Source organism: Trachypithecus francoisi, unplaced genomic scaffold (assembly GCF_009764315.1).
Source record: "Trachypithecus francoisi isolate TF-2019V2 unplaced genomic scaffold, Tfra_2.0 Lachesis_group17, whole genome shotgun sequence".
Taxonomy (NCBI): domain Eukaryota; kingdom Metazoa; phylum Chordata; class Mammalia; order Primates; family Cercopithecidae; genus Trachypithecus; species Trachypithecus francoisi.
Window position 1 is genome coordinate 50525659 of NW_022681462.1, and position 27164 is coordinate 50552822.

The 27164-nt window shown below is 39.4% G+C and overlaps 1 protein-coding gene across 6 annotated transcripts in view; it reads right to left on the reverse strand.

Annotated features, from left to right (window-relative positions):
- The window catches only part of TMEM182 (transmembrane protein 182), a 375574-nt gene that overhangs the window by 299267 nt on the left and 49143 nt on the right, over positions 1-27164 (reverse strand). For 4 of the 6 annotated variants that reach the window (XM_033175592.1, XM_033175591.1, XM_033175590.1 and 1 more), the window contains exon 4: positions 514-651. The exons of the other annotated variants lie outside the window; for them this stretch is intronic. In XM_033175592.1, coding sequence (XP_033031483.1) covers positions 514-651 — 138 coding nt within the window. The remainder of the gene's footprint in view (positions 1-513; positions 652-27164) is intronic. 6 annotated transcript variants of the gene reach the window in all.

Sequence of the window (27164 nt, forward strand, 5' to 3'; positions counted from 1 at the left end):
GTGTATCATAAATATCATCACAAGGCTATCTTTGAAGAGCTCAGAAAATACCTGCCGATATCATATCCTGACATGTTACAGAGACATATGTTATGATCCCCATTTACAAACAGCAAATTAATAGGGCAAGAGGTTAACAGTTTCTTGTGCACCTTGGAGTGAGTCAGTGACAGAGTTTTCTCCTCTAAGCCTCAGTGTTCTCCTCTTTATAATAATGGGCTTACAGTGAGCAGAGACTATCATGATGGCTAAATGTGTCAGCATGTGGAAAATGGAAAGTCCCTGGAAAGTTTCTGACACATAGTGTTCAGGAAATATTGTACACAAATATTATTAGTTCGTGTTCAAGAAGTATTAAATACAAATATTATTAGTTAGTGTTCAAGAAGTATTGTATACAAATATTATTGTGTTACTGTTACTAGAAGGCTGTTGTCTGAATATAGAAATAAAAAATCGAAAGACATGAAGAAAAACCATGGCTGAAAGTCATACCCACTGCACTGTACGTACCTGCAGCAATATATGAGCCTCCCCCAGCTTTGTAGAGAAAGTGGCTGGCGAAGGGGGCCGCACAGATGATCAGAAAGCTTGCGATGACTACAGCAACTACCCCCAGGAGCATCAGGACTGCCCAGAAACCACGGTAAACTGGAGCCCCCAGGAGGAAAAGAGAAAAGAAAGAAAAATATGCTTAGATTATGGATACAGCAGATTGTCACACAGTCGGTTGCTTTCATCTTCATTTTTCTAATTTCAGCCATGGGCACTGCTAGATAGAATGCCAGGGATGGGTCTGAACAAACAGGAGATCTTAGATGACCTTGGAATCAGTGATGTCCATGCTAGTGACTTTCAATCAACTCCTCTTGCTCAATGTTTGTACCACACACAAGCTTCATATACTGTGGGAGCTCTTTCTTTCCATCAAGATTTTCCACTTTAGAAGCAAGAAGACCTAAGGTTCTTGCTTCTAAAGAGTTCCCCCATTTAATACCCACTCGGGTAGCATAGAAGTGTTTCACACCGAAGGTCCAAACACATGCAAAGGCATTCACATTATTTACAAACACTGCCTCACATCTTCTGCTAAGACATATTTGCACCATGATTATCTCTGAGAGCTGATAACAGTTACCCCAAGCCCCTAACCACAACAAAAATCTCCGCTTCTATTTAGATTGTTGGCTCTATAGAAAATAGAGTAAGGCAATATAAAATGACAAGCAAAACCATAAAAGAAGTTTGTTTAGCTATGCTTTCCAAGCAAATCTGAGAATTTAAATCAGATATATTTAAGGCCTACCTCTTTCTACTATTTTCACTTAGAAAGATTCAAAATGAAAGGTATAGAAGTCTATAGGTGTCAAGGACAAGCAAGGCTAAGTTACTGGTACAGCTGGTGAAAAATAGCAGGTTTGGTGACATATGGTAATCAAACAAAAAGGAATTCTAACAATCATTTTTGAGTTGGATAAATACCAATCTTAACCAAATTCATCATTTCCAAAAGTCTAAAATGCTAAAATAAATTCTTGATGGTATAGATGGGGGAACGCTTAGTGAAACATATTAGTCAAGTTTTATTTTAAGAAAATATAAAACTTGATAAGAAGGCAAAGAATGTTTTTCCTCAACAAACCTTCCTGGCAAAGAAGAAATCTATCAACCTACTGGAGTCTTAGGGGAAAGAAGATGGGACGATGGAAATTTGAGAAGAGGAGTCACTCAGTTAAATGGAAAAGGAAGGCTTGGATTTTTATATGAATAACCAAGTCCTGAAGACAGGAATACCTGATAGGTTTTCACTTCCCATATCAATGCTGGCCACTTGGCATGGTTTCCAGGGCTGCTGTGTTAGACAATATTCTGCAGTTGTATTCAGATTCAGCAGGGAACAGGGCAGTGAAGAGATACTAATGTCAACTTTGAGTATGGAAATCAAGAGTTGCAGAGTGTGGGCCAAATATTTGCTGTCCTTGTCCTTCCACAGTTTATTAGGCAATTCATGAGTCTCACATTTTACATTTTCATTTAGTTCATTTAGAAATAGGTGGAGGTTATCTTTACAGGACAGCTTCCATGCCAAGTGCTAGGGGTATAATCACTACTAACAAGAAGCAGCTCAGAGAATAAGAAATCCATTCCACGGCTGCACTGATCACAGCTAAAACTAGGTAAGTATGACAAGCAACCATATAAAGAGTGAAAGTAAATAATAGCAAGTGGAGTGAGAAGGAAAGTCAAGTCTTAACAAAAGATCAAGTTGCAAAGAGTTATCTGATTTTCTTCTTTTTTTTCCCTCATGGATTTGGCCTGAAGACAAGCCAATTGGGAACTGTGTAAAAGGTGTGAATAACAAAAATCTTTAGTTGAATTCATTTCCTAGAAATTTAGGAAAATAGGCTCCTGAAAGCCAGAGTAAATCTTCATGTTTATTTTTTCCTCGTTTTATTCCCTTAGTCCTGCCTCCAGATCAGCTTTAAATACAGGTCTGCACTGCTGCCCCAGTGGAGGCGTGGGCACTTAAGATCCCAAATGATGACCCAACCCTCTAGATAGAGGAACCACAAAAAGGAACCCTCATTGTGCAAAGAGGAGGGAGGAATCGTGGTTATGCTTTTTCCCTTTTCTCTTGCTGCTTGCTCTGTGTCACGGCTGCATGGAAATGTGCCACAGCACAGGCGGCCAGAACTCAGAATTCAACCTTTCTGGCCAGAGAAATTGGGAAGCAGTCCAAGGACCCAGAGGGTGTAAACAAAATCTCACAGAGAAGAGAGCTAAAGAAAAGACTCTAAAATTCTATGTTTGAACCTACACAAGTACCAAGCGTACCCCCAAGTTGCACATGCACAGGAAATAGACCAAGAAGCATAGCAAAGTCTTTGAGAACCAAACTACAGTTTGAAGACCATCCAGGTTCCAGAGTAAGCCCTGAGTGGTGTGTACCCCAGGGTGCAGGGCACCAAGACCATCACATAGACTTTGAAAACTGAATTGACATTGAAACTGCCACCACAGAAGAAAGGGACAGATTGGGTTGGTTGATTGCCTGCTGAAAAAAAATAATAAAATTTTTAAAAATCAACATTATCCAGAGAATTTTAACAGTGAATTCTCCGGTGAATTTAACACGTTGAATTTTGACAACATAAAATTGAAGGTGTCCAGGATACAACCTGAAATTACTTGACATACCAACAATAATGAAAATCTGATCAATTATCAAAGAGACAGCCAACCCAAAGATGATTTAGATACACTTTCCAAATGTGATGAAATACAAATTTACAGATACAGGACACTCAGCAAACTCCAAAAGACAATAAACTCCCCCAATAAATTAGTCAAGACACATAATAAAAAAATTACCAAAAGCCCGTAACAAAGAAAAAGTCTTGAAAGCAGCCAGTGGAAAAAATCATGACATAAAACATATGCGGAAACAATCCCAAGACTCTAACTTTCTCATCAAGAATGACAGAGACCAAAAGAGAGTGGGAAAACATTTTTAAGGTGCTGAAAGAAAAGACCTTCAGCTAAAATTCTGCACGTGGTGAAAATATCTTCTAGAAATAAGGGTAAAATAAAGCCATCTGTGAAGAAGGAAAGCGTAGAATGTGTTGCCAGCAGACCTGTTCTACAGGAAATGCTAAAGGAAGTTCTTTGGGCTGAAGAGAAATGACACCAGAGTGCACGTGAAACTTCAGAAATGGAGGAAGAGCAGCAGAACTGCTTAATATCCGTGTAAATAAAGTAGACTCTATTTCTTGTCTTAGTTCCTTTAAAAGATATGTGTTAGAATTTTAAAAATCAGATTAATACAGTAGAAAAACATAGGTGTTGGAATCAGAGTGACCTGAGTATTTACCACTTTCCTTCAAGGTAACTTTGGACCAGTTACTGAAGCTCTTAGAAGTCTCTTTTCCTATAAAATAGGGACGTTTGTATCTATCCTTTAGAACTATTAGAAGAATGACTTACAAAGTATGTGAAGTCTGTGGCATATAATAAGAAACCAGTAAAAGGCGTTTCTTTTCTTTTTTTCTGTTTGAGACAGAGTCTTGCTTTGTCATACAGGCTGGAGTGCAGTTGTGCAATCATAGCTCACTGCAGCTTCAAGCTTCTGGGTTCAAAGAATCCTCCTGCTTCCTCCACCCAAAGTGCAGGGTTAACAGTCATGAGCCACCACGTGTGGTAGCTTTTACTGCTGTTATTATCAAGATTTCATTATTACTGCACAGCAGGGGGTCTTGTGTTCAGCAATGGGAATATGCATTCTTTCCCTTAGCTTGTATGGTCAGCCCTCTGTATCTGGGTTTTGCATCTGTGGATTCAACCAACCATGGATCAAAAATATTTAGGAAAAACACAACAAAAAAATGTCAACACCACAATAAAAATCATACAAATGTTAAAACAGTACAATATAACAACGATTTACCTAGTACATACATTGTAGTAGATATTAGAAGCAATTTAGAGATGATTTAAAGCATACAGGAGGATATGCATAGGTTATATGCAAATACTATGCCATTTTATATCAGGGACTTGAGTGTTCACAGATTCTAATATCCTCAGGGGCATGGGTCCGGGAAACAATTATCCAAGGATGCTGTGGGACAACTGGATGGCTGTACACTGTTTTTGATGTGCCACTGAGGTTGGAACATCTCTTTAAATGATAGCTTAGAGTGTAGTAGTCATGTTTGGGCAAAGTAAACTACTGATACAGAAAGGTCTACAAAGTTCTCATACCGTCTCTCATGGGAACGTTTTCTGTCCATTTACCTCCTAAAAAGGCAGTAGCCATGTTCCATATCACATGACTCTACTCCTACAAACCTAAAACATCAGTAAATGGGAGCAGACACCTGACCCAAAGCCAGGTGACCTCTGACCCATGCCTTCTGAAGAACAGTTTGAAAAGACGAGTTGGAATCATCCCTGTGATCCCCTAGGAACCGGAACACTGAGAAACCAAGGGGATGAGCAGCAGCGCCGAAGCTCACGGGAGGCACTGATAGCCCGGTCCAGGTCCAGATGAGCCAGGGAAGCCAAGGGCTCAGCGAACCTGAACCAGGTCACACAGAGGGCAGAGGAAGCAGCAGGACCCTCAAGGCAGCGGGCAGCGGAGGGGATGTAAGAAAAGGAGGAGACACACGATGAGGGAGAGGAAGAAACAGAGAGCAAGACAGAAGTGGGGAACAAATGCGCCCCAGAGCTGCTGTCATTCCTGACCACTGCGAGTCCCTGCCCTTTCAATTGCTCTAGCAAAGGAGCCCAGCTTTTGATTCTGAATCCCCCGCACAAGGCAGGAACCACAGATTGGCATTTAAAGGAAGGGAGGGCCTTGGCTGCCTGGAGAGTTTTGATTACATAGAAATAGCCTCCAAGTCAGATGCCTGAGTGCCGTCACCATGTGCTTTTGTTTCCTGCCTATGCCTGTAACATTCAAAAGTGCATAACATCAAGCATATTACAAAATTTGTTGGAATTTCCTATTTTCTAGCTAATTATATTCCATAATTTTCATAGATACCACACTTCCATTACAGAATTAAAATCCTCAGTCATAATAAAGAATTGGCTTGTAGAATTGCGTAGAGTTCATGCACTCTCTGAAGTAAAACTGAGCCAATCAGAGAATCTTCAACACAGAGTGAATTAAGTGCATGCATTTGGGAATTGAAACATGATATGGGAGCTCAACTGCTTATTAATTGTGTGACGATGATAGACTTTAGTTTTCTAATACAGAAAGCAGTATTCTTTTCATAGGCTTATAGTGAGGATTCATTGATATAATATATGAAAAGTGGCTGCATGCAGTAAGCACTCAAGTATATTTGCTATGATTATTATTAATTATGACACCTTGTAATAAAATGGTCTTGTCAACAATGTGGCTGATACTAACAAATATCATCTAATCTCATGGATCTAGGGTGGAGATAGGCTTTAAGTTATCTATATATATATAAGAACATACACATATGCACACACACACACATATATTAACACTGAAAACCGAAAGACTGTCCTTAGAGGCTATAAATGTGGTGTGTGTGTGTGTGTATACACACATATATAATGATATATATTTTAGATATATATATAAAATGTTATATACCTATACAATTTTTGGAGGATATTTTTGTTTGGTTGGTGATTTATATCGTTTCAATCTCTTAGATCTTGATTGTATCTCAGAGAAAACTGAGTTGGTTTTCTTGTTCTGTATTTGAGCTTGTAAAACTACACAGCCTTGTCTTTCAAGGTTTTGGACTCTGCCTCGTAGAAGCATCTCTAAAAATCCATTTGTCTCATTAAATACAGTTCAATGCTTAACTTACATAATATTAAACTTCTATTAGTGCCTATTAGAACACGAAGCAAGATTTACAATGGAAATGCATTTACATGTAATCTATACAATCACAATGTGGATAATTAAAGGAAAGCATGTGTGAATCTGTGAAAGGATTAAAGAATTAAAGACTGCTTTTAAAGAGAGTAAGTTCTGTTGATTTTTCAATCAATTGGTAAACTGGCCTATGAAGAGCTCCTTGGGCAGGTGCTGAACTGAGGATGGCGGCCAATCAGTCCAACAACAGATGTTGTATAAATAGTTCTGGGGAATTCAATTTATTTTCCCAAACAGATTAAACTTTTACAGAATTACATTTTCTAGCAACTTATTTCATAACCTTATTCTAGTAGATCTAGACTGAAAATCATCGGCCAAAAGTGTACTGAAATATGGTATCAACATATTCTGTGTAACTATATCATTTTACATTTTTCTAACATTTCCCTTTATATATAGTATTTTCTAGTAATTATTCGAGAAGTATTCTGTTGTTTATTTATAAATAAAACAGGCTGGGCACGGTGGCTCACACCTATAATCCCAGCACTTTGGGAGGCCGAGGTGGGTGGATAATTTGAGGTCAGGAGTTCAACACATGATGAAACCCCGTCTCTACCAAAAACACAAAAATTAGCCAGGCATGGTGGCACATGCCTGTAATCCCAGCTACTCGGGAGGCTGAGGCAGGAGAATAGCTTGAACCCAGGAAGTGGAGTTTGCAGTGAGCCAAGATGGTGCTACTGCACTCCAGCCTAGGCAACAGAGCAAGACTTCATCTCAAAAAAAAAAAAAAAAAAAAAATTCAATAAATAAATTAATAAAATAAAACAGTCATTGAATCATTAGAGATTGTCTAGTTTGTTAAATAGAGCATATAGGGAATGCAAATCTATGTTCCTGATGTCTCAATTTTATCCGCAAAAATATATAATAGGAAGAGTATTAACTGTATCACAAATTCAAATTTCAGATTCAAGCATAGGTCAAAGGAGCTCATGTCTTGCCTATATCTGAAAGGTCAAATTCAAAGTGATGTGAGCAGGCCGTATAGGGAAACGTCTGTTAAAAATCCTTCAGGAAGGAAACTTAAAAACAACCAAAAATTATAGGACTATGAAGGCCATGAAGTAAAACTGACTATTAATGATGCACACTAACATGTGTGTGTGTCTGTATGAATGTGCTTATGTGGTATCTATGTGCCTTTTTGTGCATGTGTGAAGATTACCACAGGCAAGAAGCTAGTGGCAGAATGGGAATCTGTTCTGAATTCAGTGGAAAAAGTTAGGAAAGTAAGGCCCCATAGTATTTCTTTTTCCAGAGAAAAACAGTAAAATATGCACTAAAACCTCATTAATTTAGATGACAGGCAAAAGCAGCCTGACGTTTTAACTGTGACTGATTTTAGAATAAGTTCCATTCCAAGCCATTCACATCCATCCAACAACTCAAACTGGTGTCTCATCAGGGGCCTCTAAGAGGGGCCTTGCCAGGCTTGCTTAGCAAATGGGCACAGTGCTGGCAACCAGAAGCCACTTTATTTAGCAAACATATGCTGAGGGCTTTCTACGTGCAAGCCACCAAAAACTGCCAGAGTCAGACATAATCCTTGCCCTCGCAAGTTCTCTTCCCCAGAAGGAAAAGCATATTTGCTTTTCTTAACGCTGGGTACTAAACATACCTAGTAGAGGTATGCTTGAATATTACGGTGTTGAATGGCATGGAAAGGCCATGATTTCACGGCTGAGTCGCCGTGAGAAAGGGCATATGGTGCTGGGTCTCGGCGTTTGCCTACAATTCATGGGGCAGAAGGCAGGAGCCAGGCCATGCCGATCAGAGAGGGAAAGAGTTCCATGGAACGTGGCAGCTGCCACCAGGTGGATGAGGGGAAGAGAAAATGGGGAACCTGGAAAAGTGGTTGAGGCTTTGTTTTCCCTTCCAAGGAGCTGGTGCCCTAGCACATGGGTGCCAGGGGGTGCTCAAGACCATTAATCAGAGATACCAATCCCATTGGTATCAGAGTATCCCTGTTGCAAGCATACAGAGAGTGAACTGCCAGGAAGAAGAATAGAACAAGGAAAAGGTAATTCCTAATTAAGGTAGCTATTGTAGCAAACCCAAGTGGGAGCTCATAAAAGACTGACCCAGAGCTGAGCAGCTGGGATGGAGATGACGTAAGCTTTGCTGTTACTGTTGTTACAGGTGGTGAGAAACCAGGAAGAATCAAGAGTGTCTCTACGGGTTTTCATTTGCAAGCAAAACCAGTTTGTTCTGTTAAGATATTTAAACATTTCCTCTCGATTTTGCATAATATAATTTGCAGAACAAACCTTCTTTCATAGAGGGTATAGAGAGAAAAGTCAACCCAAATGATCACAATTCCAAATTTGTAGTGTTTTGATAAGTGATTTTGTTGTACATACAAAACTGTAAATATTTTATTTGCAGCTTAAAGATAAACTTAAGTGTTATTCATTTTTCAAAACTTGCTATATTGCCTCAGACACCCACAAAGCTAGTTCATAAAGCTAATCCTGTGTTTCGACACATCCTCAAGCACACGCAGTGTGAAGTGCTATAAAATGTTCCAAATGAAGCCAAAACAAAACACGCCACTCCCCCCCACCTCCCTCGCAGCAAATGAGGGCCGCCAGCATATGTCGCCTAGCTTTAGGCAATGTGCTTCTGTTGTGCAGGCCAGCAAGCCTGGCCTTCATCTCCATACACTGCTTGTCTTGGCAGTGTCGGGCAGGTCTAAAAATACAGTAGTGCCTGCACCAAAGCAGAAGGACAGGCTGTACAGTATCTCTGCATCTGAACCCCACAATCGTGAACATGCCAAGCAAAGTCCAGCGCTCAGCGTGGCCCATTGATTTGTCTTCTGGACGCTAAGAACTCTGAGATCAGATGGAGTTTATTAACCTCCCACCCTTAAACATTGCCCAATTCAGGAGACGCTTCAGGGAGGAAGCACACCGGGCACAAGGGGGAGGGATTCCACCTTCCACTCTGGCAGTGACCTTGGGAAAGTCCCTGAAGCAGGAGAAGCTTGGGTTTCTTCACACAGGGTTGAGAGCATGTCCATGTTCATGATCTCACTTGCTCCTTCTAAGGAGCCTGGGGGTTAGGAGGGAGACTTCCTGGGTGCCGGGAAGGGTGGTTTTGCAGTATTAGTGGTCCTATGGGTGATGGCTGCAGTAACAGGAGTAATAGTCCAATGCAACTTGGAAACAGCCGCCACCAGCATCCTCAAAGTCACAGAGCTGAGGGGACCGAGGTCCTGTGTACAAAGCCACTCAGTGACCACCCCAGGGGACCAGCTGAGCACACAGGGCCTAATCTCCAGCTCCAAGGTCCTCCCTGCCCACGTCTCCCTCAGTAGGGAAGGGAGGCAGGTCAGTGGCCCCCATCGCTGCCACCCATCAGAACCACGTGGAGAACCGAAACATAACACCCATGTTAAGATTCCAAACCAGACCAGCTGAATGGGGATCCCTAAGGGTAGGTAGAGGCATGTCTTTTCGAAAGCCGAGTAAAGCTGGGTACGGTGGCACACTGTGTAATCCCCGTTACACAGGAGGATCACTTGAGCCCAGGAGTTCAAATCCAGCCTGGACAACGTAACGAGACATCCTCCACTGCCACCCTTGTCTCTCAAAAATAAACACATGTTTTTAATAGTAAATTTTAAAAAATAAAGCCCACTGGGACACTGTGATTCGCAGCCAGATTACAAAAGGTAAGACTCCTGGTCCCGCTGAGTGGCTACTTTGAATGAGCAGGTTCTGCAAGTCAGGCAATGGCTTAGCCCTCACACATGTTCTTTCCTCTGTCTTCCCAGCAATCTCTATGTTGTATTTTACAGATGAGGCTCAGAGAGGTTAAGGCACATTCCAGAAATTAAACAGCCAGTAAAGGGTAGGGTCAAGATTTTAATTCACAGTTGTCTGGAGAGTCCACTATCACTAGTCTGAGGTTTGTCGTGTTTTTCAAAGTTGGTTGGCACTGATCCCTCTGTATCTTCTAGGTTCAAATCTTCCCATTCTGGCTTCTCCTATTATATCTGCTAGAAATTTTGGAAAAATGCTGAAGTCCTCTAAAGGAAAAGTTATTACCATCCCTCAAGGCCCTTCTTTGCAATCCCGTTTCCTCTAACTACAGTAAATAGCCTTCCTACTTATCATGAACTGAATGTGCTCACTCAAATTCGTATGTTGAACCCCTAACCCCCAAAGTGTGAGAGAATTTGAAGATGGAGACTTGAGGAAGTAGATAAATTTAGATGAGGTCTTGACAGTAGGGTCCCCATGATGGGATTAGTGACTTCATGAGAAGAGGAGGAGAGAGTCCATTGTCTTTCTGCCAGCAAGAGTACAAAATACAAAGTTATCTGCAACCCTGAAGAGAGCCCTCTTCAAACCTAGCCACGCTGGCACCCTGATCTCGGACTTCACGCTTTCAGAGTGATGAGAAATAAATGTCTTGTTTAAGCCACCAGACTGTGGTATTTTGTTACAGCAGTCCAAGTTGATGAAAACACTTCTTCCCCTTCATCTGAGAAAGCATTCTCCCCTCCTTAAAGGGACATTACAGAGAGAGTTACTTCCTTACCTCCACTAAAGAATCAGTCGGAATAGAGGTACATTTAAGAGTTGGAATACCCTTTACCAAGTGTGCAACCTTGGCCAAATTACTTGGCTTCTCCATGCCTCAGTTTCCTTCCCTAAAATGTGATGATAATACTTATTTTATAATTAGGATGATTGGGATGAAGGTCCACGGTAACCGAATGCCGGTCACTGGATTGAGCACTGACTGCCATTCCCTGTACAATCCCCTTCCCCTTCTTGATTGTGAGTGTCCAGGACTCAGTCTTGCTCATCTCTCTAAACCCGGTAGAAGCTTTATGGCTTGCATGTAATAGGTGCTCAATAAAATATGAGTAAGTAGAGAATCAATAATTTACCACTCAATACCCCCTGTAATCCCAAGGTTAATGAGATATTCAATGGCCATGGAACAGAGTGAAGCAAACTCATTCAAAATGGAAATGAATTCAGGATCTTGACCTCATTGTCATAATGACTGGGGAGTCTTTATCATGTAAATCCCTATGAAAGAGAAGCAGGCCTTGGAAAAAGAAGAGCTGAGGCATCAAGGGATGGAACGTTAACACCTGAGTACCAAGTATGAGAGCTGAGGCTGGGCTCACGCCTGTAATGCCAACACTGTGGGAGGCCAAGGTGGGTGGATCACGAGGTCAGGAGTTCAAGACCAGCCTGACCAAGACGGTGAAACCTCGTTTCTACTAAAAATACAAAACTTAGCCAGGCGCGGTGGCAGGCGCCTGTAATCCCAGGTACTCAGGAGGCCGAGGCAGGAGAATCGCTTGAACCTGGGTGGCAGAGGTTACTGTAAGCCGAGATCCTGCCACTGCACTCCAGCCTGGGTGACAGAGTAAAACTCTGTCTCAAAACACACACACACACACACACACACACAAACAGAGAGAACAGAGAGCTGAGTGCTATGTAATCTTCCTCTCCATGCGCCTGAATTCCAGTGCTTCAAATGAATCAAGAACATCAGGGAATTCTGTAAATGCTCCTGCCCAATTCTAAAACTGCCAGAACAAATTTCCTCAGTCACTGATTTCCTTAAAAAAAAAAAATTTGGTTTTGATCTATACCTGAAAAGACCTGTGATCTTTTACACTAAGCCATGATAGGAACATTTTAAGACCACTTTATTCTTATACTTTTTTAAACACTGAATTGGAAACTGCTGGCTTTGGCTTTTGTACAGACAGTAGAAAATAATTATAGCAAAGGCTTATTTACTTAGTTGTAAGTATTTTAGGACCCCCGAGTCTTCATTTTCATAATTTTTAGATGATTTGCCTCATAAACATCTAACATCCAAGAAATCGCATTTCCCCAGGGAAACTTACAGTCTTTTATTATATTGTTATTATACATCTTGGAATCTTTCTCTTAGGTATATGAATTAAAAGTAGTTTCTACGATTTCTGTATCAGAAAAGTTAGATCAGAAATTTCCTAGTACTAAAATGATTTGATATTTTCCCCTCTATTTGTATTATAAGACACCCAACAAAACGACTGGTTAACAACTGAATTGAGTTCCACACTCTCATGTACATGCTTGAGCACTGATTGAAAATCTACCTTGTATCAGCTACTGTGCTAGGCTAGGTGAGCATTTATTGGTGATACACTATGCAAAAGTACAATATGTACCACCAAGCAGTCTAAGAGGAAAGAAATATACAATTAGATGGCTGTTGGCTGTGCCAAGTGCAAGGAAAGACTATGGATGGTTTATTATGCAAGAATAGAGAAAGGGTGTATTGCAATCTCAGTATATTGCATAAAGGCTCTTTGGGGGAGGTGATTCTTAAAGGGGAGAGTGGGAATGGCCTGAAAATAGAAGCAGCAGAGCAGGCAGCAAGAAGAAAGGGGACTGAGGGGGAGTGCAGAGTGGTGCTTGGAGGAGCTCAGCTTGCAGGTGCAGAACGGTGAAAAGCTTTGGCTTCAGGGAAGTAGCTGGAGGGAGAAAGTAAGGAACACATCATAATGGTCCTTTCACGATGTGCTCATTTTTCAGTGGAACATTTTGGCCCAAGTTGCATGAACTTTTCATACAAATGATATTGTCAGAGGTGTTGGAACCAGACCAACTCCATCTTGAGTTGGGTGAGATGAGGCTGAAACCTACTGGGCTGCATTCCTAGATGATTAAGGCATTCTAAGTCACAGGATAAGACAGAAGGTCAGCACAAAATACAAGTCATAAAGACCTTGCTGGTAACACAGGTTGCAGTAAAGAAGATGGCTAAAACCCACCAAAACCAAGTTGGCAATGAGAGTAACTTCTGGTTGTCCTCACTGCTACACTCCCACCAGCGCCATGACAGTTTACAAATGCCATGGCAATGTCAGGAAGTTACTGGTCTAAAAAGGGGAGGCATGAATAATCCATCCTTTGTTTAGCATATAAACAAGAAATAACCATAAAAATGGACAACCAGCAGCCCTAGGGGCTGCTCTGTCTACGGAGTAGCCATTCTTTTATTCCCCATCTTTCCTAATAAACTTGCTTTCATTTTACTCTATGGACTTTCTTGCACAAGATCCAAGAACCCTCTCTTGGGGTCTGGATCTGGATGCCTTTCCTATAACAATATTTTTTAAAAATCACTGATTAACTTAACATTGGCTGTTTGTCCATATGGAGCTTCCATCCATCAATATCAAAACCAATAATAAAATGCTTGCAGTCTGGTTTTGCATGGGAGTGTTTTCAGTAAGCAAAACAGACCAAAGACCGGTAGAAAAGCACATACTTTCATTTCTTTCTTATAGAGCCTTATATTTGCCTGATGCTTTTTTCTTAAGTGGTAAAACACTGTGAGACAAAGGCATGGAAAACTCTGACAATACTTTCTGTAAACTATCCAGTGGGGAAATTGACATGATCAAGGGACCTTATAGAGAAATTTGAATAAAAAGGAAGAGGTATGACTAATATCCAGAGTCTACAAAGAACTGAAACAAATTTACAAGAAAAAACAAACAACCCCATCAGAAAGTGGGCAAAGGATATGAACAGACACTTCTCAAAAGAAGACATTTACGCAGACAACAGACACATGAAAAAATGCTCATCATCACTGGCCATCAGAGAAATGCAAATCAAAACCACAATGAGATACTATCTCACACCAGTTAGAATGGCGATCATTAAAAAGTCAGGAAACAACAGGTGCTGGAGAGGATGTGGAGAAACAGGAACACTTCTACACTGTTTGTGGAACTGTAAACTAGTTCAACCATTGTGGAAGACAGTGTGGCGATTCCTCAAGGATCTTTAACTAGAAATACCATTTGACCCAGCCATCCCATTACTGGGTATATACCCAAAGGATTATAAATCATGCTGCTATAAAGACACATGCACATGTATGTTTATTGTAGCACTATTCACAATAGCAAAGACTTGGAACCAATCCAAATGTCCATCAATGATAGACTGGATTAAGAAAATGTGGCACATATACGCTATGGAATACTTTGCAGCCATAAAAAAGGATGAGTTCATGTCCTTTGTAGGGACATGGATGAAGCTGGAAACCATCATTCTCAGCAAACTATCACAAGGACAGAAAACCAAACACTGCATGTTCTCACTCATAGGTGGGAACTGAACAATGAGAACACTTGGACACAGTAAGGGGAACATCACACACCGGGACCTGTTGTGGGGTGGGGAGAGGGGGGAGGGATAGCATTAGGAGATATACCTAATGTAAATGACAAGTTAATGGGTGCAGCACACCAACATGGCACATGTATACATATGTAACAAACATGCACGTTGTGCACATGTACCCTAGAACTTAAAGTATAATTAAAAAAAAATAGAGGTACAAAAAGTTTCTAAGAAGAAAACAACGACACAGAGAGTAGCTATCAGCTGATGGGCTGAGAGGGTTGTGCCTGCAAGTTGTGGCCTGTGCCTGCCAGCAGATGCCTTGGAAAAATACTTGGCCAGTTCAGAATTAGGTCCTGCGTAGTTTGGGATGTGAACCACATACACATAGCCAGGGTAAGATCAGTGTCTCATTGGAACAGACAAGATAGCTGAGACATAGCTAGCATCTCTGGCAGGGCAGGCATACCTCCTTATCCTGGAACAAATGTGTGCAGTTTATTTATTTACAGGCTGAGAGTCGCATTTTCTTTACTTATCAAGAAATATGATCACTGGTGTTTTTTGGTTTGTTTTTTTAGAGATAGCTTCTCACTATGTTGCTTAGGCTAGAGTGCAGGGCTGGTCACAGGCAGGATCATAGCTCACTATAGCTTCAAATGCCTGTGCTCAAGAGATCCTCCCACTTCAGCCTCCTGAGTTACTGGAACTAAAAGAGTACACCACTGCACCCAACAGATCGTTGGTGTTTAATGTCAGCATTCACTGAGGGCAGTACCTCCCTGGGCATCTTTTACGGACTTGGCTCTTCTAGGGATGGAGCTAAAGGAATGTTGTGGAAATGTCTGCTGGTAGTCTTGAGCTGTCCTCACTGACCTGACAACTATTTGCTGTCTTCTTTAGAAGCAAGTCACTTAACCAGACCCTTTAGTTTTCTGTTTGCTTCTCCATAAAAACGAGAATCAACAGCATCAGAAGTCACTCCTGACTATTCTGCTTAGAGTCCCAGCATGTAGACTGTCAATATTTCTTTTTGATAATGAACTGCATACATTGAACTTTCAAGTTTCTATTTGAAAAAACCAGCCATCTAAAATTGCCCATTTTACGCAGGAAATCATTGCAAAAATCAAACATAGTGTTCCCATAGCTGCTCTGTACATGGTTTAGGAGGGGGTTTCATTTTCCTTATTTATTTGCAGTGATAGGATATATCTTTGGAAGACTTCCTCTCTAGCTACTCAACATAGCAAGCTGTTACAGCAAATACCCTCCATAGTGCATAACAACAGCTGTTGCTCTGGAAACAAGTTAACACTTTGCTCTCCATAAGACATTTCACTTTCTTTAACAATATTAAATCTATCGTTTATTGGCGTAAATAACAGCCTTGGCCTTGGCTAGGTACAGACTTGAAGCAACGAATTTGGGTACTAGGAAAAAGCACCTGATAAAAATCAGTTATATTTAAAAATATTTACGTTTAAAAGTTGCTGTAATTTTATCTCCACGTCCCCAAACGTGTTTCTGAATAGAAAATAAAAGATTATATTGACGTGCTATACTGAAGCTAAAAAGTAAAATAATACAACTTACCAAATCTTCCCTGATTAACAAATCGATCCTGTTTTAAGGTGACTATTGCTCATGAGGAACACGACACATAAATATTTTTAAAATGTTACTAGAGTTGATTATAAAGAAAGTTATGGAAATGGAGGCAGCTTGCCGATCTTTGGGGGAGAGACCTAACTTCTTTGTTTCCTTGGCTTCAGATGAAATCCTTGGCTTTCAAGCGAGTCTTGATGTACTATGAGGTCGTGTATTAAGATCCAAGGGGGCAATATATCAAAAGTGAAGTATGATTGCATATAATATGAGCCCCACATACGTTTCCATCATTCCATTTAATTTGAAACAAAAGTGAAATAAAGTCATTTATTGTGATATTAATAATTTTTATAAAATAGCCAATAAAAATTACTTTTCTATTTTATAAATGATCAATATGTTCGTAGTTTTATTTTTATTATTATTATTTGTTTTTCTATGGAGTTTTACTCTTGTCACCCAGGCTGGAATGCAATGGCGCTATCTCGGCTCACTGTAACCTCTGCCTCCCGGGTTCAAGCGATTCTCCTGCCTCTCAGGTGATTCTCCTGTCTCAGCCTACCCTGTGGCTCAGATTATATGCACCGGCCACTATGCCTGCCTAAGTTTTGTATTGTTAGTAGAGATGGGGTTTCGCCATGTTGGCCACCCTGGTCTCAAACTCCCGACATCAGGTGATCCACCTGCCTCGGCCTCCCAAAGTGTTGGGATTACAGGCGTGAGCCACCACACCTGGCCAATATGTTAGTAGGTTTCAATAACTAGACAGAAGAAACGAGAAATAAATAAATAGCTTTGATGAAATTACTATGGTGCCTTTGAGCAGTTTATGGCTGTAATTGTTGATAATTTCACTGGGTCAAATTCCTCATCCCAGCACTGGAGTTCAAGCAGTACTAATGTTTACTTTTTATGAATGATATAAAATGTGATGGTGAGCTTGATAAGTAAAAGTTCTATGAGGCAAAACTTTAGGTCAAACGTTTTTCTACATTGCTCTGGACAACCTACTGAATCCAAGGATCAGATTTCAGTTGCGCATTCCTCTACTTCTCAGCAGTACTGGGTCCATCTCATCATTCCCTGCCCTGAGAACACATTCATCATGATTCCTGCCTCCCAAGCTGCCCATCCTTAGTCTCCTTTGCTGGTCCTGACTCTCATTCCTGACCTCGTAACAATGGAGCATCCTAGGGCTCAGCCCTTAGACGGATCTCCCTTCTCTCTGCACTCACTCTCAGGTGGTTCAGTCTTATCCCATAGCTTTATAACCTCCATGTCATGACCTTAAATGCACAGTTCCTGCCCAGATCTCCAGCTTTAACTCCAGACTCTGCAAACCGAAAGCCTACAAAACTCCACTATGTACCTTACATGTAACATGTTCAAAAACTGCAAATCATCCTCTTAAAAATCAGCTCAACCCCAGTCGTCCTTCTCCATCTCTACTAATAGCAACTCCATTCCTCCAGTTGCTAAGGACAAAAAAGAGTCATTAATGACTGCTCTTTCCCTATACCCCATACCCAGCCTATCAGTTAATCCAGTCAGCTGTTCCTTCAGAAAATGACCACATAAAGTTAACTCCTGCTTCCAGGAAGATGAAGTAGACACACTTGTCCCTATTCTTTCTAGTAAGTACAACTAATAACTCTGGACATTGTTTATAAAACAAGCATAAGAAGTCTCTAGAAGGAGGACAGCAGAAGACAGGCCAGCAAGGGACTTTGAGACCCTAGGAATAGCACTGTGCCTGGTGAATTTCCTGGGTTTTCTTATTGCACATGTATTCTAGACTTAGTGATGGGAAAGCCAGCAAGCCAGAATCAACAATGGACACAGATTAAAAACCAAACAAAATGCCCATCCAAAGGACCAGGTAAAGGATAGCATGCCAAGGCAAAAAAACTTTTAGAAAATAACCCCTCTACTTTGACCAAACACTACAAAATACTGCAGTCCCACCACCATAAGCAAAAACTGAGAGTGTACACTCTCCCCTCCACAGTTTGCAACAAGGTGTCTCAACCACATCCCCTTCAACCCCACAAGTCCAGGTAATATCAGAGAAAGCTGAATAAGGAGCCTGGACTTTCATCCCTGCAGGATGGCAATGAGGCCACCCTCCACAGTGATAGTAGAGACCATATAGGGTGCTAAGACTTCTACTCCTAAGAGGTAGAAATGAGGTAGCCCCTCCTAACCAGAGTGGTATCACAGGAGGCCTAGTGGAGGGTCAGGACCCTCACCACCCCCACTGCATAATGCCCTCCACCACCTTTGTCAGTGGAAGCCATGGTTAGAGCTGTAATGAGGTCTTGCCCATCTAGTGTGGTATCAGAGGAAGCATCATGGGGGGCCAGAACCCTCACTAGCACTCAGCAGCAACAGGGAGCCTCAGAGGCTTAGGGGGTGCCTGGAATTAATAAGGCAATGCCTACTCCTCCTTCACTGGAGTGGCATCAAACGAAGCCAACTAAAACAAAAGATTTAATTATTTATTTATGTATGTATTTTTTTTTTTTTGAGACGGAGTCTTGCTCTGCCACCCAGGCTGGAGTGCAGTGGCCGAAAAGATTTAAATAAGATCCATAGTCTTATAATATAATATTCAGAAAGTTCAGGCTTCAATAAAAAATCATTAGTAATATCAAGAACCAGGAAACTCAACACTTCAGTGAAGAAGAATAATCATTAGACACTAATGCTGAGATGTCAGAGATGATGAAGTTATCTGATGAAGATTTTAAAACAGCCATGATACAAAAAAGAAAGAAAGAAAGAAAAGGCTTCAATGGCAAATGTGAAAATGCTTGAACAATTTTTTCCCCCCCGAGACGGAGTTTCACTCTTATTGCCCAGGCTGGAGTGCAATGGCACGATCTCCGCTCACCGCAGCCTCTGACTCCTGGGTTCAGGTGATTCTCCTGCCTCAGCCTCCCGAGTAGCTGGGATTACAGACCACCCCCCCACCCCCACCACACCCAGCTAATTTTTTTGTATTTTTAGTAGAGACGGGGTTTCATCATGTTGGCCAGGGTGGTCTCGAATCCACTTGCCTCGGCCTCCCAAAGTGCTGGGATTATAGGCTTAAGTCACCACACCTGGCCTTGAACCACATTTAAAAAAAAAAAGTATGAAGAACCAAATGGAAATTTTAGAATTGGAAGATATAACTACTAAAATGAAAAACTTAACATATGTGTTTTATAACAGAATGAAGAGGACAGAGAAAACAGTAAGTTAACTTCAAGATTGAGTAATGAGAATTATCGAATTTAAAAAGCAAACAGAAAATAGACTTAAAAAATGAACAAGAACTGACAGATCTCTAGAATTATAACAAAAGGTCTAGCATTCATTTCTCCTAAATCTCAGAAGAGCAGAAGAAATAGGACAGGGCTGAAAAAGTATTCAAGGAAATAATGACTGAAAATTTCCAAAGTCATCAAAAGACATAAATCTAAAGTTTTGAGGAGCTAAGCAAAGTCCAAACAGGATAAATATACACCAAAACATGTGATAATTAAACTTCTTAAAACTAAAGGCAAAGAAAACTCCTGAAAGCAGGGATGGAGGAACAATATCTTATATAGAAGGAAAAACCACTTGAATGATAGTGGATATTTTATCAGAAACCAGGAAGGTCAGGAAAAAGTGGCATAACATTTTTCAAGCACTAAAAGAAAAAAAAAATTGCTAACCTCAAACTTTAGACCTAGCAAAAAATATAACTCAGGAATGAAAGGGAAATCAAGACATACTTAGATGTATGAAAACTAAGATTTGTCACCAACAGAATTACTAAGAAGATAAAAGGAGTTTTCTAAACAAAAGCTAAATAATAGAAAAATACCAAAAAGGAGGCAAAAACAATGGAAAGAGTAAAAATATGGGTAAATATAATATATATTCCTCCTCCTCTTAAGTTTTCTAAAGGATGTTTGATGACTGAAGCAAAAAGAGTAAGATGTTGCATGCAGTTCTCAACATATATGGAGGAAATATGTGAGAATTACAATTGCTAGAAGGTAAAGGAACATAAAGAAGGTAAAGTTTTGCACTTTACTTGCATTGGTAAATGTCAACATCGAGAGACCATAATCACATATATTTATGATGTAATAGCTGAACTGATGATTATAGAAGTTATACAAAGAGATACACTCAAGACCACTATAGTTAAACAAAATAGAATTCTAAAAATATTTCAATTTCTAACCCCTAGGAAGACAGGAAAAGAAGGCAGAGAAATACAGAAGACAAAAATCAATATGATAGAATTAAGCCATAATGGATCAATAATAATGTTAAATATAAATGGTCTAAATACATCAACTAAAGGCACAGCTTCCCAGACCAGATTTTTATAAAAAAATCACCCAACTATACATTGTCTACAAGACACTCACTTCAAATTTGGTGATATAGGTAAGTTGAAGGTAAAGAATGAAAAAGTGTTATATCATTCATATATTAATTAAAATAATGTGGGAGTCACTATATTAATATAAGATCAAGGAGACGTCACCACAAAGAAAACATCACATATTGATAAAAAGCTCAGTCTACTTAGAAGACATAGAAGACATAGCAATCCTAAATATGTATGTATAAAAAAGAACAGAGCTATAAAATATGTGAAGCAAAAACTGATGGAACTGAAAAGGGAAATAGACAAACCCATAATTTTAGTTGGAGACTTTGACACCACTCTCTTACTAGTTGATGGAACAACTACACAGAAAATTAGAAAATATATAGAAAAACTAGACAACATCATCAACCAACAGGATCTAACTAATGAACATTTACAGAATACAATAAAACTACAGAATATGCATTCTTTTCAAGTACCAAGGCACATATACCAATACTGATCATATCCCAAGCTGTAAAACAAATCTCAACCATTTTAAAAGAATTGAAATTACATGGATTGTGTTCTTTGCCCACAATTGAATGAACCAGAAATCAATGACAGAAACATAGTACCGGAAGTCATGGTCTGTGCAATAAGGCAAAAAAAAAAAAAAAAAAAAAAAGGAAATAAAAGACATTTAAACAAGAAAGAAATAAAATTGTCCCTATTTGCAAATTACATGATTATCTACGTAGGAAATATCCAAAAATCTCCAGAAATTTCCTAGAACTAATAAGTAAATTCAGCATATTTGCAGGAAAGCAAGCTAAACATTTAAAAATCTATCGTAGTAGAAAAACAAAGACAGAACGCTGACACAATCCAACTTCAATATTTACTATCAAGCTAGAATAACAAACGAATTGTAGTATTGGTAAAACAATAAATAGATCAGTGGAACAGAAAAGAGAGCCCAGAAAGAGACCTACACAAATATAATCAACTAATCTGACAAAGAGGCAATGGGAATTCAATGGAGAAAGTAGTTTTTTCCATAAATGGTGCTGAAACAATTGAAAATTTATATGCAAAATAATGAACCTAGACACAGCTCTTATACCTTTCCCAAAATTTGACTCAAAATAAGTCATAGACCTAAATGTAAAATGCTAAATCATAAAACTCCTTGAAAACAAGGGAAACTCTAAGGACTCTTGGTTGGGTAATGATTTGTTTAGATGCACTACAAAAAGCATCACCCAAGAAAAAAACAAAACAAAGACAAATTGAACTTTATCAAAATTTGAAATTTCTGCTCTGTGAAAGACACTGTTAAGAAAATGAAAAGAAAAGCCACAAACTGGGAGAATTTTTTTTTTCTTTTTTGTAAAACATGTATCCAATAAAGGACTGGTACTGAAAATATGCGAAGAAATCTTAAAATTCAAGAATAAAAAACCAAACAATCCAATCTGAAACTGGGAGAATTTGAACAGAAGCCTCACTAAAGAAGAAATACAGATAGTAAATAAGCATGAGAAAAGATGTTCAACATCATATGTCATTAGAGAACTGCAGATTAAAACAATGAGATGCTACTATATACCTATTTGAATGCCTAAGTCCAAAAGCACTGATAACACTAAATGCTGACAAGGATATAGAACAACAGTAACTCTCATTCATTACTGGTGGGAATGCAAAATGGTATGGTCTCTTTGGAAGACCACTTGGCAGCTTCTTTAAGCATGCCCTTACCATATGATCCAGAAACTGCACTCGTTGGTATTTACCCTAGAGGTGAAAATTTATGTCCACACAAAAACCTGCACACAAACGTTTGTAGCGGATTTAATAATAATTGCCAAAGTTTACAGGCAACCAAGACATGCTTCAGTAGATGAATGCATAAATAATGATACACCCACTGATGAGACATTATTTATCACAATAAAGAAATGAGCTATCATGCCATGGAAAGACATAGAGGAACCTTAAATGCATATTACTAAGTGAAAGGAGCCTATCTGAAAAGCCTACATACGGTGTGACTTTAACTATATGACATTCTGAAAAAGGTAAAACTATGGAGTAAAAAGATCAGTGGTTGCCATGGTTTGGGGACAGAAAGGGATAAATAAACAGTACACTGAGAATTTTTAGGGTAATGAAACTAATCTGCATGATAGCAAGGTGGATACATGCCATTATACACTTGTCAAAACGCATCCAATGCCTGACACAAGGAGTGAATCCTCATGTTAACTACTGACTTTAGTCAATAATAATGGATCAATGTTGGCTCACCAATTGTAACAAATGCACCAAGATAAACCAAGATGTTAGTAATAGGAGAAACTGTGTAGGTGGTGGGATGGGAACCCTCTGTACTTTCTACTCAATTTTTCTGTAAATATAAAACTGCTGTTAAAAGTCTTATTCTTTTTTTAAAAAAACTGAATTTCATTTCTACATACTAGCAATAAACACATAGAGAATGAAATGTAAAATACAATATTACTTACAATTGCTCCAGAATTGGATTCATTGGATGTAAATGTAACAAAACACATAGTATTTCTGTGCTAAAACCTGCAAAATACTGATGAAAGAAATCAAAGAAGACCTAAATCAACAGATTCTCCCCAAGTGGGTTTAATATGACTCATGCCAAAGTGTCAGCAAGATTTTCTGTAGATATGTAGAAAAGATTATTCTCAAATTTATACAGAAAGCCAAATAATCTAGACTAAATAAAACAATCCAGACTAGATAAAACAATTTTTTTGAAAAAAGAAGAAAAGAGGAATCACTCTCTCTAATTTCAACATTTACTAGACAGATAAATAATTAAATTGCTGTGGTACTAGCAGAGGAATAAAGATGCAGATCAATTAAACAGAATCCAGAATCTAAGAATTAGCCCCATACAAGTAGGATCAACTATTTTTTGACAAAAATGCAAAAGCAACTCAACGCAGGAAGGACAGTCTTTTTAACAAAGGGTGGTGGAACAACTGGACGTACAACCTCAAAAAAGAGTGAGACTCACATCTTATACAAAAATTAGCTCAAAATGTATTAGAAATTTAAGTGTAATTCATAAAACTTTTAGAAGGAAATGTGCGAGAAAAATATTTAAGACCTAAGGAATGGCTGTAACCCCAGCACTTTGGGAGGCCGAGGCAGGCGGATCACGAGCTCAGGAGATCGAGACCATCCTGGCTAACACAAGGTGGAACCCTGTCTCTACTAAAAAATACAAAAAAAAAAAAAAAAATAGCCAGGTGTGGTGGCGGGCACCTGTAGTCCCAGCTACTTGGGAGGCTGAGGCTGGAGAATGGCATGAACCTGGGAGGCAGAGCTTGCAGTGAGCCGAGACTGCACCACTGCACTCCAGCCTGGGCGACAGAGTAAGACTCCATCTCAAAAAAAAGAAAAGAAAAGAAAAAGACCTAAGAAATGGTGAACAGCCCTTAAACATGACACTGAAAGCATGCACTATTTTAAAAAATCATTAAACTGAATTTTACCAACATTCACCACTTTTATTCTGCAAAAGTTCCTGTTAAGGTGATGAAAAGCCATGCTGTATAATGATATAAGGAGAGAAAATTGCAAACCACATAACTGAAAATAATTCACATCTAGACTATATAAAGCACTCTCAAAACTCTATGTAAAAGTAAACGAATCCAATGAGAAAATGAGTAAAAGATATGAAATTTCACTGATGAGGATATACAGATGGCAGCTAAGAACACAAAAAGATGTTTCACATCACTAGACATTAAGGAAATATAAGTTAAAACCAAATTGAGATATCACTACATAGCTATAAGAATGGCTAAAGTAAAAAACCTTGGGACAAAAAAATAAAAATTTTAATTTAAAAAAATAAAGTGAAAAACTAGCGTCAATTGGAAAACCTGGTGAGGATACAGAGAACCTAAATCTCTCATACATTGTCAGTGGGGATGTAAAGTGGTACAGCTACTCTGGAAAATAGTTTGGCAGTTTTTTAAAAACCTAGACATTTACTTACCGTATGATTCAGCAATTGTACTTCTGGGCATTCATCGTGGGTAAATGTAAAATTATGTCCATACAAAAGCCGTACACAATCTTTGTAACAGTCCCAACTGGAAATAACCAAAATGCCCTACAACAAGTGAATGGTTAAACAAACTACTTAGCAAAAAATAGAAATGACTATTGATGCATGCCACAACTTGGATGGATCTCAAGGGTATAAGTTTAGAAAAAAGCCAGTCTCAAAAGGTCACACACTGTATGATTTCATTTCTATAACATTCTCAAATGACAAAATGATAGACATGGATAACAGATTAGTGGTTGCAGAAGGTGAGAAATGGCCGGGGAAGTGACTATGAGAGGTAACATGAGGGAGATCTTTGTGTGGATGAAATAGTTCTGCATCATTTTAGGGGTAGTGATCTCACATGAATCTACACATGAGATAAATGACACAGAACTACACACAGGCATGGTACCCATGTCAGTTTCCTGGTGTGGATATTGCATTATAGCGATGTAACCGATGAAAGAAACCAGGAGAGTGGGGCATGGGGTCCTCTGTACTATTTTTGCAACCACCCGTAAATGTGTATTATTTCAAAATGGCTGGGCACGGTGGCACACACCTGCAATCCCAGCACTTTAGAAGGCCAAAGCAGGTGGATCACCTGAGGTCAGGAGTTTGAGACCAGGCTGGTGAACATGGCAAAATCCCATCTCTACTGAAAATACAAACAAAACAACAACAACAAAGCCGTCATGGTGGCATGCACCTATAATCTCAGCTACTTGGGAGGCTGAAGCAGAATTGCTTGAACGCGGGAGGCGGAGGTGCAGTGAGCCAAGATAGCGCCACTGCACTCCAGCCTGGGCTACAGAGCGAGACTCTGTCTCAAAAAAAAAAAAAAAAAGAAAGAAAGTTTAAAAAACATCAGAGAGTGTACAGAATCTGTAAAGATACATATGGACATATTTATGGTAGAAAGTATATGATGTTTGGAATTTGCTTTAAAATAATTCAGTGTGGATTTATTTACATAGATTTATATAGATGTATAAATAAGATATGTTGATAATTATTAAATTTGTGTGACGGTAACATAAGTTCCTTATACTCTTTACTTCTGTGAAAATTTAAAAATTTCTAAAATGAAATAGTTTTTTAAAAAGTCTAAAATTTAAAAAAATTCCAGAACTGATATTTTAAAGTACGCAGCAGTCCATACATACATAGTTTTTTTGGTGTTTTATTTTGTTTTGTTTTTTTACAGGTGATGTCCTTTTGATCGATTCCCTTATGGCGGTTAAATAATTTTAATAGGACTATGTTAGAATGAGACACATTTTTACCTCCTAATATCCTGGTCCTAGTCATCCGGAATACATCAAGTCCCCTAACTGGACTCTCTGATTCCTCCCTTGCCTTTCCATAGGCTGCTAATGATACAATGAGCTGGAGAGGTTATTGTATAACATGTCACACTGGAAGCACTCATTAGTTGCCCCTCTCATCTCATTCAGAGAATGAGCTGATGTCTTTTCAATAGCTCCCCAGTTGCCTCTCTGACCATGTCTTCTATGCTCCCCTCATTTGCTCTTCGCCAGCTGTCCACCTTCTCCTCTGTTGTCGTCACCCATCAAGTATGCTCTGATCTCTGAGCCTTTGCATCTGATGTTCCCTCTGTCTTGAACACTCTTCTTCTCACCGCATGGCTCGCTCCCTCGCTTTCTTCCGGTTTCCACTCCAGTGTCAGAGATGTGCTTTCCTCTGGCCACATTACGGAGTTCTTATTTATGTCCACCCCCTTAGTCTCCAGCCCTGTCTATGTCAGGTTTCTCCAGAGCACGTGTCATCTTGTAACTACTGTGTAATCCGCCAAGCTATGTTGCTTCATCTGACTCCCCTCACCCAACCCAAATGTCAGCCCCATGAGGGCAGGAACTTTTATCCTTTTTTTTTTTTTTTTTTTTTTTGACTACTGTTCGTTCCCCAGAACCTAAAATAAGTGTCTGGCATATATAGTATGTGCTCAAAAAATATCTGTTGAGTAAATTTTAATCACAATTACCAGCTAAAGAGTGGCATATCTTGGTCAGTACAGATGACATAATATTAACTACCATGTACTAGGATGACAGTGATAATGACGAATAATGAACATGTGTCTATGAAGCACTAACTCTTGGCTGGGAAGTCTGCCAAATACCTTATATGGCCACACACAGAGATACACACACACACACACACACACACCCTTCAGACAGCAGAAAGTGTTTGGAGAAGCTATGATGAAATTATGTGCCCCAATGATGTCTTATTTTTGGTGCTCTAAACTGGTGTATCATCATAAGAATAGCTGACATTTATTGAATACCAACTACATGGCAACGACTCTGCCAAGCATTTGTATTATGATATCTTTTCATTTTGAAAACAACTGTGTGTGGTTGAAACTATTCTTATCTGCCTTTTACACACCAGTTTGTGGAGATTAAGAAGCCTGCCCGAGTGCTCTTAGCCAAAGTGATGGCACCAGGTGAGGAA